General features: G+C 41.1%; 1 protein-coding gene across 1 annotated transcript; it reads left to right on the forward strand.

Annotated features, from left to right (window-relative positions):
• The first annotated feature begins 12,404 nt into the window (after positions 1-12,404).
• LOC139450791 (beta-1,4-mannosyltransferase egh-like) lies at positions 12,405-18,989 on the forward strand. Its single transcript, XM_071232632.1, has 2 exons — positions 12,405-12,426; positions 17,590-18,989. The coding sequence occupies exons 1-2, from the start codon at positions 12,405-12,407 to the stop codon at positions 18,987-18,989; spliced, it is 1,422 nt and encodes a 473-aa protein (XP_071088733.1).
• The last annotated feature ends 1,221 nt before the right edge of the window (positions 18,990-20,210 follow it).

Genomic DNA, 20,210 nt, shown 5'->3' on the forward strand with positions numbered 1-20,210 from the left:
AAATAAAGTTCAAATGGCACCAAACGCATTTGATTTTTCATAAACATTCCTATCGTGCTAGAAAACAATAATATTATTATCATATAATTGTTATTCATTATAACATTACACTGAAAAGGATTAGGACCATTACACTTCACTAAGACTATCGTTAATTGGTAATTTGGTCAATCAATACTAAAGACAACGATCTAGTTTATAGAAAGGACCCTGAAGAGATATACGAGGTCTTTTATCAGTTTCAAATATTCGATTGTAAACTGGTGAAAACTGATAAATGATTCATGTACAAGTGAGGAGTAAAGATTTCCGAAAGTCAAAACGTTTCGAGTTTTCAACCCTAAGTCTAACAGTAGACCATTTCCATCCGCAGGCGAAGCATCACATCTCACACAGGTGAGTTACAAGTCTTATACAACTGTTGTGTTACTGAACGCATACATGTAAGAAATATGGCATAAACTAAATGTTACATCAATCATGCACGCTCGCTGCTCGTTGAATGTCCCTCCAAAGATACACTATCCAACTGTGTAAGGAGCGTCGTTTCCTGTGATAGCCTTCCCATATCATTTTCAGATATCTCCATTGACGTTTGGATGACATGACGTTTTGGTGCGGTGTTGTCCTGGTGTGCCTGCATGTAGCCTGTCCCGTCGCAGACCTACAGCACCATGTGAGACAGCCATTTGGTCCAGCAATGTGTGAGATGCTCTGTAGGCAGGTTGTTGGATGTTCCGCTTTCTCTTTCTCAGCATCCAGTCTCACTTGTCAGATTAACAATAAGACAATACCTGGGCACTATACACAACTTCATGACGTGACTTCAACACAGGTAAGACCCAACCAATCCTTCTATGCATTCCCCTCTATCACCCTTCACCTATAGTCCCTTTACCCTTCCCCTCACCCTCCTTCTTCTACCTCCCCCTCATTCTCCCTACTTTCTCGCCCTCTCTCCAATCCTCTCCACCCCTCTTTCGCCCCACTTCCTCGCCCTCTCCCCCTTCCCCTCCATCCACCTCCTTCGCCAAACTCTATCGCCCTCTCTTCCTACCAGTCCACCCACCTCCTTCGACACAATTCCTTGCCGTCAACTTTCTTCCTCACCATCACCCTCCTTCGCCCCACTTCCTCGTCCACACCAGCCTTCTTCTTCACCCACTTCCTTCGCCCCACTTCCTCACCCTCGTCTTTCTTCTTCTCCAAGCATCCTCCTTCGCCACACTTCATTGCCCTCTCCCCTTCCTCTTATCACCATCCTTCGCCACAAGTCCTCGCCCTCTCCCCTTCTTCTCAATCACCCGCCTTCACCACACTTCTTTGCCCTCACCCCTTCTTCTCAATCACCCGCCTTCACCACACTTCATCGCCCTCACCCCTCTCTTCTCTATCACCTGCCTTCACCACACTTCCTTGCCCTCTACTCCTTCTTCTCAATCACCCTCCGTCGCCCCACTTACTCGCCGTCAACTTCCTTCCTCTCCACCTACTTCCTTCGCCCCACTTCCTTGACCTCGCTTTCCTTCCTCTCAATCACTCTCCTTCGCCCCATTTCCTTGCCCTCGCTTTCCTTCCTCTCAATCACTCTCCTTCGCTCCACTTCCTTGCCCTCGCTTTCCTTCCTCTCAATCACACTCCTTCGCCCAACTTCCTTGCCCTTGCTTTCCTTCCTCTCAATCACCCTCCTTCGCTCCACTTCCTTGCCCTCGCTTTCCTTCCTCTCAATCACACTCCTTCGTCCAACTTCCTTGCCCTTGCTTTCCTTCCTCTCAATCACCCTCCTTCGCTCCACTTCCTTGCCCTCGCTTTCCTTCCTCTCAATCACACTCCTTCGCCCAACTTCCTTGCCCTTGCTTTCCTTCCTCTAAATCACCCTCCTTCGCCCCACTTCTTTGAATACATACTACCACTCAACTACACTACAAGATTAACACACTACCATGTGTATACACACTACCACTCAACTACATTACCACATTAACACACTACTACATGTATACACACTACCACTCAACTACACTACAACATGAACCCACTACCACATATATAGACACTACCACTCAACTATACTACAACATTAACACACTACCACATATATACACACTACCACTCAACTACACTACCACATTAACCCACTACCACATTTTTAAACACTACCACTCAACTACACTACAACATTAAAACACTACCAAGTGTATACACACTACCACTCAATTACACTGCGATACTATCACATTAACACACTACCACGTGTATACACACTACCACTCAACTACACCTAGACACTACCACATTAACACACTACCACGTGTATACACACTACCACTCAACTACACTACAACATTAACACACTACCACGTGTATACATGTAGCGTCCATAATATTTCCGAGTTCCGTGATGGGATTCGAACCACGCACCTTCTGAACCGAGGTCGGACGCCTTGTCCACATGACAAAGAGGTTAACCCCGTCAGCAAGCTGACAAGGTAAGGATGTCATCTGTGGGATGACTCCACGCCCTGCTACATACTCCCCCGTCAACAGAAGGCACGTCTCGGGCCGCATGGTAGGGTACTGAGGCTTATTTTGCTCAAATTCAATATGAACGTGCTCAGCCCCACGTTGGGCGCCAATTTAGCGGCCATAAAATTTCCGAGTCCCGTGATGGGATTCGAACCACGGACCTTCTGAACCGAGGTCGGACGCCTTGTCCACATGACCAAAGAGGTTAACCCCGTCAGCAAGCTGACAAGGTAAGGATGTCACCTGTGGGATGACTCCACGCCCTGCTACATACACACTACCACTGAACTACACTACGACACTACCACATTAACACACTACCACTTGTATACACACTACCACTGAACTACACTACCACATTAACACATTATATACTACAACACTACACACTACCAAACTACTACCTTACACACTCATGGTCTGTTTTAAAAAAATGTGAGCTGTGACAATCTCATTAAAATCAGAACTGAGTGCTCGCTACCGGTGCATCAAAGATCTGAAGAAATGCCATTACAAGTCACGTCAGAACAATCTTTCGCGAATATCAACTAAGCAATAAAATGAAAGGAAGTAGACATTAGCCAATCAGAAAGCAACTTTCTCGAGTATTATGGCACTTGTTTCAAAATGGCGATTCCTATTACAGACTAGCTTGAAAAATATTTGGACAAAGTTCTCGATTCAAAATTTGAAAACAAAACAAAAGAACATTCTTTCCAGCTGCAGTGACTGAAATCAACTCCCCTGTAATGTCATCCAAAAAGAATTTGTATGTATATATAGAAATTCTGTTTTTAAGACAGCTGTTTTCCCCTCGTCCCTAGCTCTCTTGAGATGTGGCCATAGCTTTTTCCTCCCTTCCCTAGTTTTATTAGAAAAATCTTCTGAAATTCGGAAGATCGAAGAACGCTTGAGTTTATCCCTTGCTTGAGAAAACACACTGACCTTGTCATCTCTTGCAACAAATTTAATGGTTGGAGGTGGATCTCCATGGTTACGTTTTGTGCCAAGCCTGTGAGTTGTGTCCAACTGAATGTCATCATAGTGTTCCATATCAAGTTCTACCTTCAAAAACCTTCACCTTTGTTTCGCTCTGTTCTTCTTTCTCCTCCATGTCCATTCCGAATAGGATCAAGTTATTTCGTCTTGAATAATTCTCACTTCTAACAAGTGTATCTTCAAGAGCACTAATGGTGATCACCTGAGTTGTGACAAGAATCTTCAGATCGCTGTTCTCTCTGTGTATGCTCTCTAACTTCCTGTTTATACTGGCGTTGTTTTGGTCTACTGTGTTCTTTAATGCAGTCAGTGTTTCACTCATTGTAAAGATATTAGAGCTCACTAAATCTAGTTGACTGGACAGTGCTTTCACACTTATGTCTGGTAGCGACTGGCCAACATGGTCCCTAGTTTTCCCTCGTGTATCAGGTCGGGGTTGAGTTCCACGTCGCCTGACATACATGTGTAGTGGTAGCGAGCACTAAGATCTGATTTTAAAGAGATTGAATCTGTGAGAATGTTTGCCAGGGAAAGAGCAAATGGACAGGAACTAGTGGTCAGGAATGCCCGCCATTCTCACGCCTCATCCTTACTCGGACCAAAGATGTCCGATGTGTTCTGAGTAAGTACAGCCTCGGTACTAGCGGCATTACTATTAATACAGGTATATAATTTTTAATACAAGTATATAATTTTTGTTAGATAGTTAATATTTCCGTTTCTTAGAGCAAAGTATATCAGCAACAAATATAGTACTAATAGTACCTGTGTTGTGTTAAGTGTGTCTAATGGTTTCAAAATGACGCGCTTATGTCCACACTCACATTTTAAACGTTTCAGGGACAGACAATCAGGAACAAATACATTTGTTCAAGGAGGGTGGAAAACGAGTACTGTTCTTTCCCGTCACCCCTGACAAATCTGACCTGTATGTGCTGCTGCCCCACAACAAATCCGTCAGGACATACAAGGAGATACAGCTGCAGTCTGTACGAGACATAGCCTATGTGGAAATACCAGGGAGGTTGCTGGTGTCCACGCACAGACAGGTACTCTCCTACACCAAGGATAAAAGAAGCCCCACTATTGTTCGAAATGTTCCTGCACAGATGGTGGTCGATCAAAAGAGAACACTTGTCTTTATGACAGGTCGATTAGTAAACAAGTATGTTGTGTACCGTGTTAACGAAAATGGGGCAGCACCGAAGATACTTTTCATGAGCATCACTCGTCATAGATCAGTTACCGTTAGTCCTCGATTTATAACAGTTTATGTAAGTTTCGATGATGAGTTGATATCTTTCAGCTACTATGGAACGAATGTGACACCGGTCACTAAAGGTGCGATCGTTGATAACTTGACATGGGATCCCCTGGGTGAGGTATTGTATTATTTCTCTGATCAATACCTCTATGAACATTCTGTCGCCAAGAACAACGTGACCAAACTAAAATATGTCAGAGAGAAAGTCCACAAGTTCCGTCTTTATGGCAGCAGTGTATATCTCCTTACTATAAAAGGAAGTAATACAATCTTCGCATTGGACCTTCTGAATCTTGACACAAAACTTCAGAAGTTGGCGGTAGCTGAGGGTAAAACTAACGACATATTAATGTGTCTTATTCCATGACTTCCACAGACATCGGCAGTGGAGGATTGGCAATAGGCCTCACAGCATTAAGCAACAAAACATTATTTATCCCACTGTAGTGTATGCATGTATATGCAGCGACGTGGTAAGATAATCATTTTGTTCGTTGAATGTGAGCTGTACTGTACGATTTTTTAACTGTTGTATTTCGAAATTTGTCCGATGTGTTTTGTTATAATCGACATGTTTCATCACACTAAGATAATAAGTAGGATATTCTTGCATTGTCAATAGTAAGGTAACACTTTCAAACACTACGAAATTGCATTTTGAGCAATGTAACAGTAAATGAAATTAAATCTACTCCTCAAGTCAAATGCAGATCCTTTGTCAGCAAACAAGTCATGACACTCTTTGAGTCACCCGTGAAGATCCGGGTTAGAATAGGTCTTCAGTAACTGGATTGTCTGGTCCAGACTCGATTATTTACAGACCGCCGTCATAAAGCTAGACTATTACTGAGTGAGGCCTTAAACAACAAACAAACACTATTTGAGTGAGAGGTGAAATAACTTATGATAATCTTCGTTGTGTCGCAATTAATTGTAATGAGATTTATCCCTCGCCCTACAGGGAAATGAACAGATTTTACAGAAAACAGTTTGTTAAATCATAGTAATAAAATATAATAAAAAGTAACCAAGAGACGTTCTTTATTTTCACACTGCAGTAATCGAGACATGTTCACTATTATAGACCTGTAAGTTTATTTGTTTCGGGGTCTTTGTGACAGAGAAGAGCTATGCAGACGGAAAAAAACTAACTGTGCTTCATATAAAGTTCAGTAAAAAATAAATGTATTCTGAAATTAAATAATGCATGTTTCAAAGTACATATGCATGAAGAAATCTCGACTTTAAGGTCGTGATTCACAATTTGCACGTCATGCACGGCGGACAAGTTGGATGTTTGCGTGTTGTGAGCATGATACGAACAATATATAATGATGTAAATAACGCTGACGCACTGCCACCGCTTGCTGAAAATCTACGTCTACGCGCCTTGGGTATGCTGCAAACAGGAGTGGCGCAAAACGATGTTGCCAGACATTTTAATGTTCATAGAGACACAATATCACGTTTTTGGAGACGTTGTCTACATCAGGGTAACACTCAGGACTCTCCACGGGCCGGTCGTCCACGTGTGTCAACAAGACATCCATATTCGCTCGGTGCATCTACGAAATGGATTCCAAACTGCCAAAATTTCTGGGTTGAGAACAACTAGTGGTAGAACCATACTCAATCAGGTGAAGAATCACAACACCCGGCCCCGATGTCCAGCGATACGCTGTTTTTTTGCCTCCATATCATCGTCAGACACGCTTAACTTTATGTTGATAGAATCTCAGGTTCTGAAGACAAGAATGGCCCCGTGCACTGAGTCCAGGTTTCATCTTGACAGCTCTGATGGCCGTGCAAGGCGTCAAAGAGAACGTTTTGCCAACGATTGCGTCACCCCACGTCGTCCGTTTTAGAGTGAAGGTACAATGGTATGGGGAGAACACAACTCATCATTGTTAATGAATGGCAATTGAATGGCGTACGCTACCGGAACGACATCGTTCGAGGCCATGTTCTTTCCTTTGTGCAGGGACGTAACGTCTGACCATGGGAAGAGATTGAGTGACGCCTACGACAGGACAAGAGGCAACAGGAAACGCTAGTTCAGATGGGCCATTCTTTGGTTGACATCTGCAACAATATCCCACAGGCTGTTTTCAATCAATTGGTGTCCTCATTGCGTTGCCGTTGCCGTTGCCTCGTTTGTCTCAACGCCAATGGTGGTCACAACCGACACTGACATTGTTAATTGAGTTGTTACATCACCCCCTTCTAGTGGTGTCGCACTGTCTCCAGTTACCAAGTTGAAGTTCAACTTGAAAATAAAGGTCCGTGATGATTCCATGCCAGTTTCTACTGTTTACCAAGAGGCGACTAACGGGATCGGGTGGTCAGGCTCGCTGACTTGGTTTTGATGCATGTCATCGACCCCAATTGCGTGGATCGATAGTCATGATATTAATCACGGAATTGTCTGGTCCAGACTCTGTTATTTACAGACCGCCGTCATATAGCTGGAATATTGCTGAGTGGGGCGTTAAACAACCAACCAACCAACTATTTACCAGAAATGCATACTAAGTATGTAATAAAACTAAATGCAAGAAAAATATATATTGGTTAAATGCCATGAACGTAAAATAAAAAAAACCTACATTTAAACGCATTATTTTATTTTAACCATGTTTTATTTGTTTTAGAATGCCACTGAAATGACAATTATTCAAATTAAAGCTGGTGGCAAACTAAGACCAAAAAGAAGAAATATGAACTTGACCATGACCATGACCTTGAAATTATGAAGAGAAACGTGTGCACTCCAATATGCGGACTCCGTCTTTTATAGCCACTACCACGAGTTACGAATGCCATAACTTACAAATGCATTTTGCTTTGCTGTTTTCCTCCATAACATTCTTGAACAAGGATGAAAACAATGCCGTTTAAGACATTGCAAATTGACAATGGCTTCGTTTGACGCACCGTTTGTCGAATATCATGCCACCAACATTTGACAATAACATGTGCCAATTTATATACCGGCTTTTTTGTGTAGTCAGGTTCAATGAACAACAGACTACCTGTGGGTTTGTTTTGTTTCTTTGAAGAGTGTATGTATATGGATGTGTCTATGAAATAAATTGATGTACATATGTATTTCGGTGTTTCGTTACTGCCGTCACGCCGAACACCCGGGTTCGATTCCTTACATGGGTACAATGTGTGAAGCCCATTTCTGGTATCGCCTGCTGTGATATTGATGGAATATTGGCGGCGTAAAGCAACACTCATTCGTTATGTTATACAATTCAGATATGGACTATAGCATTTAACAAACCCACCAGGTGCTGTTTTAGAGATTATCACACTGCCTCCATACCTTAAACAATAAGAGCCGGCATTGAGAGAACCCCACGAGTGAATGCACATGCTTTCCATTTAGTCGTGAGTAAAACACCCATAGGGGTGTAATTTGTTCAAGAGCGTTTTTGATTGAAGTTCCATGTAAAGTAGTCTTATTATAGAATTGTAGCCAGCTTTGTAAGTATACGATTGTATGTATTGTTTAACAGGAGAAACCCCAGTCGTCATTTCTTGGTGATGAATATCCTTACCCATATGGCAGATTCAGTTGTGAAGCAGGTTTCATTTTTGCGACATAATTGACCGAGGATATATTTGGAATGTGAACTTGTATATACAAGACCATATCAAACTTTTTCGGATACCTGGAAAATGATAAAACTGTTAATGTGGTTCCTGCAATATTAATGGTTGAGTGACCATAAACAAGCACAGAACTGTTTAATGATTATACTAGATGCTTTGGGGATAGACACAGCGGAACAGAATAACACAAGGTGAGACGATATACAATTAGTATACAGGATAGTGCTAATACAACGACGTGATACACCACAAGATCAGTAGTCGTGGCGGGGATGTAAATACAAATATTATAACTACAAATACATTCGTAACAGAGCTACAGATAAGCAGAGTATTTGCGTAAAATACCCCCAAAAATATTCAAAACCAAGCACTTTCAATTAACCTGCGTACAGAAACGCATGCATTAAATGAAAACATCAAATGTATAAAAAACTGCATGCGTGAATATCCAATTAAGCTTTTTCAGCGTGCTTACAAAGGAGCTAATTTACGAGCTAATTTACTTTCCGAGTCAAGCCTATATGTTTATAACAGTTATCATGGTTATGTACATCTACTAAAACATTAATTCATTTTTTTTAAATCTTATAATGTTCACTCTTTTGGGGAAATACCCAATAGTGTGATGAATATTTGAGTAAAAAGATATTAGTGACACTAGGAGAAAGATGTAATAACCCAATTGAAATAGAAACCCTAGAGTAAAAACTCAATTGCTCAAAAAGGTATCTGGAGTTCTCCATTCGTAGTAACTGTGCATGTTTGAGATTGGATTTATATAATTGCTAACGAATCAGATGCATAGGCACTTCAAACGTATGATTATAATATAAGTATACTCTTAAAAAACAACAACCGCAATACGGATATTTTGGGCCATGAAAGCAAAATTAGCGGGGTTTAATGTGTTATAGTGTCAGTGATAAATTTCCCGGATCAAAATGATCACAACATGGACATGCAAGCCATTAGTCAGGAAACACGTACGATTCGGAAAAACGCACCCATTGCATTCAAAAGAGGCGCCATGGAGCTGCACGTACTGCACGCGCAGCAGCATTATAAGAGGTATTAACGTGCAGGGTTTTTGATTGCCTGGCATCTGCGTCAATCGAACAGTGACAGTTCAACAACATGCCAAGATTAACAGAAGTACAAAGAAACAACGTCATAGGCCGCTTAAAGGCAGGGGAATCTCGATCAGAGTTTTCAATGTAGCGCCCAGCACCACCACAAGGCTATGGGATTGGTTTCTTCAGCTTGGGTCAGCACGTGATCGGCCCAAGTTCGGGATGACCAAGAGTAACGATCCCCGCCCAAGATCGATACATCCGACTGCGCCACCTGCGTGAAAGGACGATCACAGCCACCCCAACCGCATTTCAAATACCCGGATTTCTCCTCCGTCGAGGGGATGAAAGAGCACGGGTCTACAGACGTCGAGGAGAACGCAACTGCGTACAGGAAATGGACAGGTTTGGTGGGTGTAGCGTTATGATGTGGGCGGCTATCTTCCATCATGGTAGGACAGGTTTGGGCCATATCCAGGAAATCTTATGTACTGCTCCACGATACATCAACGATGCATTCCAGCAGGACAACGCTAGGCCGCATACAGCACGGATCACAAGAGCCTGTCTACACAACAACAACGTTGATGTTCTCCCCTGGCCCTCCAGATCACCGGATTTTAACCCGATAGAGAGAGTGTGGGATGAATTGGTTGGACGGCTATGCCGACGTGAACCACAGCCCCAGACGTTGCAGCAGTTCGCCGAGTGGGCTACCATTTTCCAGGATGTGATTCGCAAACTCGTCTCTTCCATGGACAGGAGATTCCAAGCCGCTACCGATTCCAACGGGGGAAATACGCGTTATTGATGGTAGCTAACCTTCACCTTGGACTTTTCCTATGTACCGATAACTGAGATGACTACAATCACCAAGTGTTCTCTTCACAACATTTTGGCTCAATATCTTGAACGGTTCCTCGTGATTTCCTACCTTACACAAATCTGGCTTTGCGTTTCTTTTTTTAAAGAGTATATGTTAATGAACAGTTGTGAGTTTTAAATATCATGCAAAGTAGAATACGACTCAGATATTTTAATTTAGCACGTGTCAGTTATATTTTCTGAGGTCTGATTCATACTCAGTGACGCAAATGGCTCATTCTGGCTGTTCACACATGTGGAGTATTTTGATACTGAGCCAAAGTTCCCATGTAACTTACACAATTACGTAAAAAAAAGTATGTGCACCTTTTCACTCTTGCCATGTAATTTTGAAAAACGGTTTCTCTACAAAATAATTTTAAACAATGAGGAAGAACGTGTCTTACCTTTTTGGTTTATGAGCTGGACAAACAGATATATTGTGAAATTGTCCACGATGTCCATGAAACATGTCAATGCTTCTTTTCTCCTTTGGTATATGTAACAAGTTACTTTACATATACATTATAATAAGAAGGTTGTCTCTGAATTCAGTAGCATATATATGAACAGAAGTTAAATCATCAGTGAATAAAACTACATGTGGATACTATGTAACTTACGCAAATTTATTAGGCGTGGTCTACAAAATGCCCCGTTTTCTCTGGAGAAGGGACACACTGTTTGTGCAGATTTCAGAGTTATAGGTGAATGGATATCTATGTTTGGTCAGAACAGTTTAAGGAGCCTTTCAATATACTTTTATTTTGGGATACCATCGCCACACGTTTGTGGCTCAGTATTAAAATAGTGCAGATATGTGAATCCTGCTATTATACCGGCATGTCGCTTTGATTTTCTCTATGTTTCAAGTCGCGAGTCTTCTCAAATAACTTGATTCTATGTTGTGTCATGGCCTCCTTGAGGACAGTGGATACAGCATCTGCCCGGAGAGCGGAAGATCGTGGGTTCGATCCCCGCCAGCCTCGTGCTTAACGTCGCGTTCAAGATGTGTGTGTGTGTGTGTGTGTGTGTGTGTGTGTGTGTGCGGGCGTGCGTGTGTGTGTGCGGGCGTGCGTGTGTGGATGCTTGTGCAGATTTTATAGTGCTATATCCCATTGACATACCCAGACTGATACTATTTTAACGAATCTTGCCGGCGTGTTTCAATCTACCATAAAACAATTAAAACACATTGAAAACATATAATATTATTCAACTGAGCTAAGATTAACTTGTGACTATCAATGACTCGTAAACTTCATGAGAATTTTGCTTCGTAGCGGGGTGCAAAAGATTTATCATCTCGCTCGGAAATCCACGTGCAGTCTGTTTTCTACACTGGGGCATTAAGAGTCCTACTCAGAAATGAATTTCCCTCCCAGGTGTAGTATTTTATTTAGATCACATAAAAGATAGAACTTTAGAAGATAGATAGGAACCCAACAATTTGTTTTTAACCACACCACCTTATTTTTCAAAACACCTTGAGTGAGTGAGTATGGTTTTACGCCGCTTTTAGCAATATTCCAGCAATATCACGGTGGGGAACAACAGAAATGGGCTTCACACATTTTACCCATGTCGGGAATCGAACCCAGGTCTTCGGCGCGACGAGCTAACGCTACCCGACCGCCCAAAGAACACCTTAAGCATGATCCAGTTACCAGTACTGATTCAATGATCAGCCCAGGCGATCATCTATATACACAACATTTACACATTCTGTCAGAAAATGGTAAATCGACTTGGTGCCTCTGCCTTATTAACGAACCACTGCCTCCGGAGCGTCCAAACACAGGCACAGGATGCTGATTATTTTTAATACTTTACATATATATAGTAGGTCTTACATCCACATCTCATCACTGGAAGCCTGACACAGATTCAATACAAGAAGTACGCCAGAAATAATATTCCTGTGGTTTTACTCTTAATTGTTGTTATTTAAAGCTTGGCGATCGTCTTTATGTACACATCGAACTCTATCGTTCTCCATTCTGGGTTACTTCCCCTGTTCTACCGAAGGTCAAGGTCACAACTAATCGCATTGAAACATGACAACGAAAAATAGAAAATGTAAGTACAGACCGAAAATTACAAAAAAAAGAATACATTGGTACACATCAATTTGTGACTAGACCTCTTATATAAGACCTAACTAGATATCAAGATTCGCTGTTCCGCCCCCGTCAGGGAATTTGGTGGAAGGCTTCAGGCCCGGAATGGATATAAATATTCCCCGTGTTATGGGTTTTCTATTCCCTAAGAAGAATTTCTAATTTCGTGTCTAATAACAATCACAATATACTCATATTAAGTCTCACATTTGAGAACAGTTATTTCTGTTAACACATAGATGGTCAAATGATCTTGATTTGTTAATTTTATAGTGATAATGGCGGAATGCCTCGCCAAGCGAAACGAGTCGATAAGGCGCCATCTTGTTACCGTCACATGATTTCGAGCCCCATCCATAAGGCCTACTAATGTACTAACTTAGTAAGAAAATAAATTTTGAGGTATGTTTTCATAACATATTGAATATCTTACCTCTTGAAGCTTAATTCTTAACATAACGTCAGCGACTAGTAGCCAACACTTGATGTCTTCAGCGGGTGTTGAAGCGTCTATCTTGATTAGGCCTACCTTATTGCTTGTGGGCTCGAAAACATGTGACGTGGAGATATGTAACCTTCGCCCTGTCAAACGCATACAGTAGCAGTCTTTATCAACGACATCATTCTATCCGAATTACGTTTAGTAGCAAATGACCATGACAGATCTACCGTACACGTATTTCAAAGAATTTTCATGTAAAAGTGCATTTCTCATACATTTTCATCGGCAAACAAGGACCAAGGATCAGATCTTTTTCATAACTATTCACTTCTGGGCCCTTTTTTTTTCTACACAGATCATGATCAAGGCGGTAGGTGTGACATCGTGAGATCAGAACTACACGATGTGAGCTTGTCTTGTTTGGTTCACCAGCAACGAGCTTCACATATGATAATGCACCAAGGGGAGTTGGGTAATGGAAGCTGGGTAACAATGGATGAGACTACCCAACCCTGCCATAATTTTGTTTTGAAGGGACATAGCAAACACAACATTTCAAGTACAACACTGTGACCACAACATAGCAAGTACAGCAATGGACAGCAACCACAACATAGCAAGTACAGCAATGGACAGCAAACACAACATAGCAAGTACAGTATAACACAGCAAGTACAACACAGCTAACACAACACAGCAAGTTAAACACAGCAAGTTTAACTCAGCAAGTACAACACAACAAACACAACACAGCAAGTACAACTCAGCAAATACAACACAGCAAGTATAACACAGCAAGTACAACACAGCAAGTATAACACAACAATCACAACACAGCAAGTATAACACAACAAACACAACAGCCAGTACAACACAACAAACACAACACAGCAAGTATAACACATCATTGACAGCAAGTACAACATATCAAACACAGCACAGCAAGTACAACACAGCAAGTATAATACAGCAAGTATAACACAACAAACACAACACAGCAAGTATAACACAACAAACACAACACAGCAAGTATAACACAACAAACACAACACAGCAAGTATAACACAGCAAGTACAACACAGCAAGTATAACACAACAAACACAGCACAGCAAGTACAACACAACAAACACAACACAGCAAGTATAACACAACAAACACAACACAGCAAGTATAACACAACAAACACAACACAGCAAGTACAACACAACACAGCAAGTATAACACAGCAAACACAACACAACAAGTATAATACAGCAAGTACAACACAGCAAGTATAACACAGCAAGTACAACACAACAAACACAACACAGCAAGTATAACACAGCAAGTACAACACAGCAAGTATAATACAGCAAGTACAACACAGCAAGTATAACACAGCAAGTACAACACAACAAACACAACACAGCAAGTATAACACAGCAAGTATAACACATCATTGACAGCAATAACAACATAGCAAACACAACACAGCCAGTGCAACACAGCAAGTATAATACAGCAAACACAACATAGCAATTACAACACAGCACAGCAAACAACAGCAATTACAACACAGCACAGCAAACAGAACATAGCAAGTACAACACAGCAAGTAAGACATAGCAAACACAGCACAGCAAACATAGCAGCAAGTACAACATAGCAAGTACAACATAGCAAACGCTACACAGCAAGTACAACATAGCAAACGCAACACAGCAAGTACAACATAGCAAACGCTACACAGCAAACATAGCAGCAAGTACAACACAGCAAGTACAACACAACAAACACAACACAGCAAGTACAACACAGCAAGTACAACATAGCAAACACAGCACAGCAAGTACAACACAGCAAACGCTACACAGCAAACATAGCAGCAAGTACAACACAGCAAGTACAACACAACAAACACAACACAGCAAGTACAACATAGCAAACACAGCACAGCAAGTACAACATAGCAAACGCTACACAGCAAACATAGCAGCAAGTACAACACAGCAAGTACAACACAACAAACACAACACAGCAAGTACAACACAGCAAGTACAACATAGCAAACACAGCACAGCAAGTACACCACAGCAAACGCTACACAGCAAACATAGCAGCAAGTACAACACAGCAAGTACAACACAACAAACACAACACAGCAAGTACAACACAGCAAGTACAACACAGCAAACGCTACACAGCAAGTACAACACAGCAAACGCTACACAGCAAACATAGCAGCAAGTACAACACAGCAAACACGTCATAGCAAGTACAACACAACAAACACAACATTTCAAGTACATCACATGCAACACAACACAGTATGTCCACCACATGCAACACAGCAAAACAAGCACATAAAATACTAAAGCTAATCTTAGAGTGACATTGGTTAACTTTGGAGGAATTTGATATTTACAAAGTCCCTGGTTTTTAATTTAGGACTTTGTAAATATCAAATTCCTTCAAAGTTAACCAATGTCAATCTAAGATCTGTATTCCAAATCTAAATATAGCTAGATAGAAATGTGCTAGTTTCCAAAAGATGTTCAACAGATATTGACTGACTTTTAAACTTATAATGAATAAAAGAACTTTTTCAATATTACATTTGTGTGATTAGGGAACAATTCTATAACTAGAATTAAACAATCGAAAATATGGAGCATCAATAAGCTTTAATTACTGCTCACTCCATCATTGTACGGGGTAGACGAGTTCCAATGCACTGACAGAAATAGATTGTAAAGTTTGCTAACTTAGTTAGTGAAATTCACTTTCCACTAACATTTAGTAGACTTTACTAATAACTTAGTATACTACTATACTTTGAGGCCTCTCATCACTAACTAAAAAAGGCTAAGTAGCGATCAAATATACTTTCATTGTCACCACTGTTAGCTTGGATTATTTAAATTTTGTACATCTTTATGTTAATATTGTGCCAAGTTCGTTGTAAGTCCTGGTGGTATATATATATTATGCAAGTACCCGTGAATCTGATGTGCACATCTAATTTCAATATAATATACGTCTCAACCATATTTGACTTATAGCTTTATGAAAATACACATCATTATTAAACATATTTAAAGGTATTTAAATTCTAAATACGTTTAGAATTGAAACACATTCCTGAACATGTATGGTATGTGTTTACATATTAACACATTTTAGTGTGGTTTAAGTAGTGCGGCTTTACTAATTATCAAGGGATATTTACTAATCTTCTGGCCTCTGTGGCTGATTAAGTTAGCAGTAAGTAACGGTGAGTTGTGTGATCTACCGATCACTACACACACTTCACCAACAATATTAAATGAAATTACGAATAAAATTGATAAAATAAATTACAGACATAATTTGTTTGTTTGTTGTTTAACGCCGAACTCAACAATATTCCAGCTGGTCTGTAAATAATCGAATCTGGACCAGACAATCCACGCAATTGGGATACGGTGACATGCATAAGCCAAGTCAGCGAGTCTGACCACCTGATCCCGTTAGTCGCCTCTTACGACAAGCATAGTCGCCTTTGGGTCTTGTCCAGATATACAATGAACACTTTTTATAACCAGACAGTGTAATTACATGATGAAATTGCGTACTTCAGTTCAGATTTATGACATGCTATTTCAGGGGGTACGTCACGGTTAGAGAATAAACATTACAAGTCATTATATCGTGTATGATGCGCAAATTAATTGCACATTATACACAAGAAAATAGGTAAACATTACGTTGTACCAGCAACTTGTTTTTGTTTCATATGAACTTTAATTCATACACTGGTGTTTCAAATTGCTCCCAATTCAAAATTTAGAATTATACAATATATCGTGATACGGCATTGTGCATCGTAAAATAGTATGATACACTTTAAACCTCCAATACCCAAACCTAGTATTCACTCGACTTTTGTCTCAGTGTGGTGCCAGTACGTCCATGCTTGTGACAGCTAACTGTAAACTAGGTACAGTGGTTACAGTAGGTGACACCCGCTGTTATAGTATCATCCGAATGTTTGGATGTTGTCTACCACTAATCGCCTTGGAGGTAGGATTTCTGGACAAACGGAGTTTCACTATGCAAGCTCATATACAACCTAAAATAGGGGTTAAAATAGGTCCTCAGCAATCAAGCTTATCGTAAGAGGCGAGTCAGGTCATGTGAGTTGCTTAATTGCATGTCAGTTTAGACAGACGTCGTGGGTCATTGCTCAAACTATCAATCACTGGTTTGTCTGGTCCAGGCTTGATACTTTGCATATCGCCGTCACATGGCTGGAATGTTCCTGACTGCAGCAGTTAACAACAAACAAATGACGTACAAATGCAACGTTTTACAGATGGTGTATGTCACATAAGATTGCATTGTAAGTTTTTCGTTTTGTATGCAGAAAATAACCTTCCTCCATGCATGTATTATCTATCGCTTACACTTATCAACCCGTGAAGATCTAGGTTAACATTTTTAACCGTGCTTGTCGTAAGAGGCGACCAAGGGGATCGGGTTGTCAAGCTTGCTGTTGTTGATTGGTGTCAGATATCGCAATTGCGTGGATAAATGCTCATGACGTCAATCACTTGATTGTCTGATCTTTACAGGCCGCCGTCATATAGCTGGAATAATGCTATGTGCGGCGTTAAACAAACAAACAAACAAACAAAAAACCTGTCACTTATTTTTTGCAGATTCTTTGGAATCCTGGATGAAGACAACGAAAAGTCGGCTGAAACACTTTCTCACACTGGCTCTACTCCTTATTGTTCTGGTCATCGTGTTTTCGGCATCGGGTGCTCTCCCCTTCACAAGGACACCCCTGAATAATGTTGACCCATATTCACAGTATGGCAAGGTACCAACAATACTTATGTATATTCTACGGACCCTGACATTGATTCCACTACCAATAATGCTAAGTAACTTCTTTGGGATAATATTTTGCAACACATATCCAGTTCCTTCGAGGTTTGTGACCTCACTGACACACGGGTCAATATGCTTCCGGGTTGTCACACGAGGCACGTACCCAGATTTAGTGAAGAGAAACCTCAGAAGAAATATCGAACTGTGTTCAAAGGCAGGACTTCAGAATTATACCTTTGAAGTTGTGACGGATAACCCAATACCCATCACTGGATTACTGAATGTGAGAGAACTGCTTGTGCCAATGTGGTACAAGACATCACGGGGGAGCTTATTCAAAGCACGTGCATTGCAGTACTCGCTAGAAGATAACGTCACTGTTTTGAAAGACAGTGATTGGATAGTCCATTTAGACGAGGAGACTCTGCTCACTGAGTCTTCACTCGCAGGAGTGTTGAACTTTATCCGTTCAGGGGAGTATGAGTTTGGACAAGGAGTTATCACATACGCAAGCGATTCGGTCGTATGTTGGATTACGACTTTAGCCGATCTAATCCGAGTGGGTGGAGATTATGGCAATTTGAGATTCACCCTTGGCCTGCTTCACAAACCTGTTTTCAGCTGGAAGGGTTCGTTTATTGTAGCGAATGCCAGCGCTGAGAAAAAGGTGTCCTTTGACTTTGGCCCAGAAGGAAGCCTAGCTGAAGACTGTTTCTTTGCCCTCATGGCGTGGAAGGAAGGGTACAAATTTGGATACGTCGAAGGTGAAATGTGGGAAAAGTCTACGTTTTCAGTCATGGATTTTATTCAACAGCGGAAGCGATGGATTCAGGGCGTATCCCTCGCATTCCTAAGCAAACAGATTCCTATAAGATACAAACTCGGTATCGGTGTCATGGTGTTGGCGTGGGCTTTCATGCCAGTGACGTCACTGAATATTCTTCTTGTTCCGATGTGCCCCATGTCAGTACATCCAGTGGTCAATACGCTAAGTGCATTTTCAGGAGGCGTTGCCATATTTTTATTCATGTTTGGGGCTATTAAGTCATTCACCATCCGAACTCATGGGTTATTCAGATTTATACTGTTATGTACCTTAACAGTAGGTATCGCGCCCATATCTCTGATATTGGAAAGCACGGGGGTAATTCTAGCAGCCGTGTCAAAACAAGGGAGGGAATTCCACATTGTAAAGAAAGATTCAGAGAGAACTATCACGGTGTAATTGTTTTTGCGGTTGTGATGACAGTGTATTCTAAGCCGACTGATATGAGCGTCTGTCTCGGGTATTTGATGCATAGACCTGTAATTTGAGGCAGGTGATAACGGTTTTAGCCACACCTGTAGCCAGATCTATTCCTCACAAACATCTGGAAAACTATGGCAAATCTCCTTTAATGGGACAGTGGAACAGTAAAATATGCCCTCACTTAATGGCTCAGATAGTAATTTCCTAACCCAAACGAATTTGTACCCCTAAAGCTGGAAACTTCTAAATGCTAAATGTCTTCAGCAACCCATGCTTGTCGTAAGGGGCGACTTACGGGATCGGGTGGTCAGGCTCGCGGACTTGATTGTTGTTGCTTGTAATTGTATTCTTAAATGCGTGGATCGATGCTCATGATGTGTATAACTGGTTTGTCTGGTCAAGACTCATACAGGTGGAATATTGCTGAGTGTGACGGCATTAAACAACAATCAAACAAATATAAAAATGCCTTGTTTAGACATTATCGTTGGATAGGTGTCCAAACACACTTTTCAGACATGTTTATCGCGATTCTCTCGCTATAATGTGTTGTGTGATGTCACGGTGGAGCAGTTCATTCATCACATAGGAATAGAGGACAAAACAGAGGCTGTTATGATTTCAGGAAACAGATTTATCACCTCGCAATCATTACATTCAGACACCCACAGTAAAACCGTAAATACACAAAACCTCAATCAACTTATAAAACAAAAAGATATCAGTAAAACAAGAAATTATGGTTCAGTCATTATTGTCGGTTGTGGATTTTGAATGTTTGCTAAGTGTCACTTAGGCTGTCTGCCCCTGTTGTATAATGATGGGAAGTATTACTTTGGACTCTGTCACCAAATGTCTGCCCCTGTTGTATAATAATGGGAAGTATTACTTTGGCTGGCTGTCACCAAATGTCTGCCCCTGTTGTATAATGATGGGAAGAATTACTTTGGCCTCTGTAACCAAATGTCTGCCCCTGTTGTATAATGATGGGAAGTATTACTTTGGCTGGCTGTCACCAAATGTCTGCCCCTGTTGTATAATGATGGGAAGTATAACTCTGGCCTCTGTCATCAAATGTCTGCCCCTGTTGTATAATGATGGGAAGTATTACTTTGGCTGGCTGTCACCAAATGTCTGCCCCTGTTGTATAATGATGGGAAGTATTGCTTTGGCCTCTGTAACCTAATGTCTGCTCAT

Source organism: Haliotis cracherodii, unplaced genomic scaffold, assembly GCF_022045235.1.
Source record: "Haliotis cracherodii isolate W230 unplaced genomic scaffold, xgHalCrac1.p SCAF_8, whole genome shotgun sequence".
NCBI lineage: Eukaryota > Metazoa > Mollusca > Gastropoda > Lepetellida > Haliotidae > Haliotis > Haliotis cracherodii.